At 51.4% G+C, this 4,316-nt stretch overlaps 1 protein-coding gene across 1 annotated transcript in view; it reads right to left on the bottom strand.

Annotated features, from left to right (window-relative positions):
• The window catches only part of PPP2R3B (protein phosphatase 2 regulatory subunit B''beta), a 53,941-nt gene extending 53,482 nt beyond the window's left edge, over positions 1 to 459 (bottom strand). The window contains exon 1 of the mRNA XM_052773691.1: positions 12 to 459. Within this exon, the coding sequence (XP_052629651.1) occupies positions 12 to 359 (348 nt within the window). The 5' untranslated portion in view covers positions 360 to 459. The remainder of the gene's footprint in view (positions 1 to 11) is intronic.
• Between the last annotated feature and the right edge of the window lie 3,857 nt (positions 460 to 4,316).

The raw sequence follows: 4,316 nt of genomic DNA, 5'->3' as shown, positions 1-4,316 counted from the left end.
AACAAACTTACTACTCTGGTTCCTGAAGATCGACGTGTTGCTCTAACATTAGAAATGTTCCTTGGGCTGGCTGGAGTTGCCAATGGAAGAGTAGTAGAAAGTTGGGGAGGACTGAAAGACATCAAAGGCAATCTGGTATCTCCTAACATGCATTGCTTGGAATTGGAATTTTTATTAGCGAACCTCTCATTTTTATCATTTCCTGAATCTCCATGACCAGTCTCCATTTCCTCCTCGTTCTTGATTCTTCTCAAGCAGTCCTTTAGTGTCAGCTGAGTTGCAGGCTGACTCAACCAGCACAAAAAGAGTTCATCCACCTTCATTTTCAGTACAGGTTGCAGAACTTTCCCAGGTGACATTTTCTAGCAGTTTCCCTTTTTGTTGGATCAAATTCAGAATAAAGGTTTGACAATCATCTACTTATTCCACTTGACTTTCAGTGTTTCACAGACTCCAGGGCTCCTGTTAAGAAAAATACTATTATTTAATTTTACAGTTTTAACAAAGTGTTGATATTTATTCCCTCAAGATACCAACAGGTGTTGCAAGATACACACTAACATGCGACTACAACAACATTTTGTAAGTGTAAGCCATTAATCGGAGTCAAATCCAGAGGATAATTTCTTTTAAAAGCATACTCTAAGTGATGAAGACTGGAAAGAAAGAAACTGCACTCAGACTTTCTCAAAGAGCTATCTAACAAATGTTCTCCAAGAACATGTGTTAACACATTTATTATGACAAATAGCGTTAAAAAGACTTATAATTGAACCTGCTAAGAACTAAATGTCTAAGCAGTTTATGCAAAGCCTTGGTGATAGTACAATTAAGATTTAAAAAGCAAGCCTTTCAGCCAAGAGATTTAGAGCTAAGACCGAAGGCTCGATTTTCATTCTGAAGTCTGTGCTTCCGATTTAAAAATCTTGCATTGTATATTGCAGTGCAAGATGCATTCTCATATGAGCGATGCCCAGCTGAACTCCCGAAGATCCTTCCTCAGGATTTGATTAGCCTGCCTACTTGGTATCACACAGTCATTTGGTATTTTAAGAACTGATCTATTTGACATTCACTTTTACTTTTTTTTTAAAGCCAATGTGAAATGCAACATGACTCAAGAATCGGAATAGTATGATTTCAGGTTCAGTTGCTCACTGGAAACAAAGAGAAAATATGGTTTGGTTTTTTTTTTAGAGAGCCAGTGGACTGGAGCTAAATACTGAGAACAGAACCCAAGTTACTATCATCATCTCTGCAATCAAATTACGTAGTGATCTGGTACAGTTTCACTAAACCCTGTGCTTCCACCCGTTTTGTTTTTGTTGTTTTGGGTTTTTTTTAAAGCCTTTATCAATATCCGATCCATATGTAGAAAGCAGCAAAGATATGCAAATACTTTGCTGAAGAAGCCTTAAAATAAGCACTTGAATTTGGAAATGAGTAACACCTAGCAAACGAATGTACTATTCAAATCAAAGCTCAGTCTTCATCCCGCGGCAGAACTATAAGCCTTAGAACACCGCACCAGTTAAGTTTTCTAAACCTTTAAGTTTAATAACAGCTAAGCTACTCTGCCGCTGAAATTGAAGGTCACGCTGCTTCACCAGCTTTTCAGACCAACGCTTTTGCGGCGCCCACGGCCGTGGCGGCAAGCCTCAAGCAGCCCTCGCCCGGGCGGGAAGCGGCGCCGGTGCCGCCCAGCGCTGGCGGACACCTCCCCGGGTGCCGGGCCGGCCCCGCCGGCAGACCCGAGGGGCCGGCCGGGAAAGACGGGCGGCCACACCGCCTCCCGCGGCGGACCGGAGCGGAAAGGCCTCCCGCGGGCCGCTTAAAAGCGGCGGGCACAGAGCCGGGCGCGGCCGCGGGGTGGCAGCGGCCGCCGCCGCGCTGGGGCCGCCCCCCGTCCCCCGCGGAGCGGGCAGCTCGGGGGAGAGGGCAGCCCGGAGCGGCCGCGCCGCGCGGGACGGGACGGGCCGGGAGGAGGGCGGCGGCGCCGCCCCGGGAGCGGGGAGGGGAGCGGCCGCCGCCGCCGCCGCCACACACCTGCTCCCCCCCCCCCCCGGCGACGGTTGGCGGGCGCGCGGGCAGAGGAGCAACCGCCAACCCCCCGCCAGCAGCTCAGAGGCGACGGGGCTTCGGGCCGCCCGAGGGACCCCACGGAGGGACGCGGGTGGGGCGCGCACGGCGACGAGCCCGCGGGGGGAACGGCCGCGACCACTCACCTGCCCTACCCTACCCTGCCCCGCCCCGCGCCGCGCCACGCCGCCCCTCCCGCCGCTGCCTTCAAATCCGCGCCTCCTTCCGGCCCGCCCCGGCCGCCGACATCTCGCGAGAGCGCGTCTTTTCCTCCCCGCCGGAGACGCGGCAGACGGTCACTATGGTAACGAGGAGGGGCGGGGCGCGGGCGGGGCAGGCGGCGTTTTCGGCGTGCGTCGTGACGCCGCAGTGGAGGGGGTTGGTGTTTCCCTCCCCTCCCTCCACTGGCGTCCTCCGCCTTCCCAGCAGCCTTTGCGGTGGGAGCGCGGGCCCGCCGCCGCCGCCGGGCCGCTGTGGGGGAGCGGGGGCCCGGGCGTGCGCGCCCGTCACGGCGATGTGGTAGGCGATGGGCAGGGTCCCCTTCTCCGCCTGCCGCTGGGGAGCTGCCTCGCCCAGCTCGGCCTCGGCCTCTGCCTCTGCCTCTGCGTAGGAGCCCCTCTCGGCGCCGCGCCGTTAGGTTAGGGGCAGGGTGGGGAGAGTAGAGTGCTCGGGCTGGTCGGTTGGGCTTCCCGCCGCCGGAGCTGCGGGGCGATCGTTGATCAGACCGGTGCCCTGCTCTCCAGGTTGGGGGGGGGGTGCTGAGCTGCCGCAGTGCTGCCTGCCGGCGTCACCGTGGTCCCGGGGCCTCCGCAGTGCCGTCGCCCGTGTTGAATGTAGAGGGCAGCTGTGACAAGACCTGGGTTTCTGCCCTGTGGCTCACAGACTGCTCCTCGCCGACTGGGTCTGTGAGCAGCTGGCAAAACACGGGAGCGTACCTGTGCTGGTTCCAGCTGCGAAATGCCGTTAAAGGAGATCACGAAACGCTGTTTCTACACAAACGATTGCTGTGGTTGCCGCTAGTGTTGCGGAATTGCGAATGATAGGATGAAAGGGGAAGTGGAGGCAGTAGCAAATAAAAAGATATTCCCCTTATTAAAAGAACAACCTGTGCCAAGCTGTTCGCAGCCTGTTTTTGCACTGGATAACACAACACTGGAAACTTGCGGTTGCCAGCCTTCATGGGCACTCCGGTGAGGCTCTCTAGGGGCACTTGTCAATGGGGTGTTACGCAGCAGAACCTTGCCCCATATAATTCTTTTCCTTGATATTTTGTCATCTGTGTTTTTACATCAGATCCCTGCTTCCGCTACACTGTATTTTCCTCATGTGGCAATGCTTAACTTTGGTTTATTCATTTTACATTCTTCCTTTACCATGAGAGACACCCCAGGTTTATGATGGGTTATTATCACAAATCCTTGGAATGTTACTACTGTGGTATTGAGGCTGTTCCAGAGATGATACCATTTGCATGTTACAGTGGTTTGAAGGGAAGGCCTAAAAATGCAGACAAGATTAAAATAGGGTAAGTGAAGGAATGGGCTTGCTTTGTCATTTCTGGGGGCTTGGAGAGAGGATGCAGAGATAAGAAAGGGCTTAGGAGAAGCAAAAGACTAGATGCTGTGAGACAGATCTGGTACAGTTCAACACAATTATATTTTGATAATATTCAAAATATTATCATTATCTGGCAAAAACCAGTGTTACTCTTGTAAGTATATCAGAAGGCTTTGACTTACTGCTGTAGACACTGAAATAGATTGTCACAAGTCTTAAGATGAGATTCTGCATTCAAGAAAACCCGTGGAGTGTTGAAAGTTCTTGAGGGAGTCTCCACTTTTCAAAGCAGAGTAGTACTGTTTCCTGCCCATTGGCTGGTGAAGTTTAGAATGTATGTTTTTAGAAAACCAAAGTGGACAAAATGGCATTGTTTTAAACTGGAGTAAAGCATTCAACGTAACACAGAGGAAGCAGATGTCAAAGTATGGATAAATCTGTAAATATTATGGAAGTAGCTTTAAAGCAGGGAAAAAAAATGAAAACCCTGTGTTATAGATAGCAGCAAGATTTTGGCTGAGAACTGAAGTGCTGAATTAAGAAGACTGATAGCAGAGCCACAGACATGGAACAAAGAGGACTTTTAAAACATTTTAAATGCCTTTGAAGCATTCCTTAGTGATGGTGTAGCCATCTGTTGATTGACATGTTGAAGACAGGTGGCAAGGAGGGGATCAGAG

Source organism: Harpia harpyja, chromosome 22 (assembly GCF_026419915.1).
Source record: "Harpia harpyja isolate bHarHar1 chromosome 22, bHarHar1 primary haplotype, whole genome shotgun sequence".
NCBI lineage: Eukaryota > Metazoa > Chordata > Aves > Accipitriformes > Accipitridae > Harpia > Harpia harpyja.
Note: the sequence above shows the minus strand (reverse complement) of the source record. Positions and strands in the feature narration are given on the sequence as shown.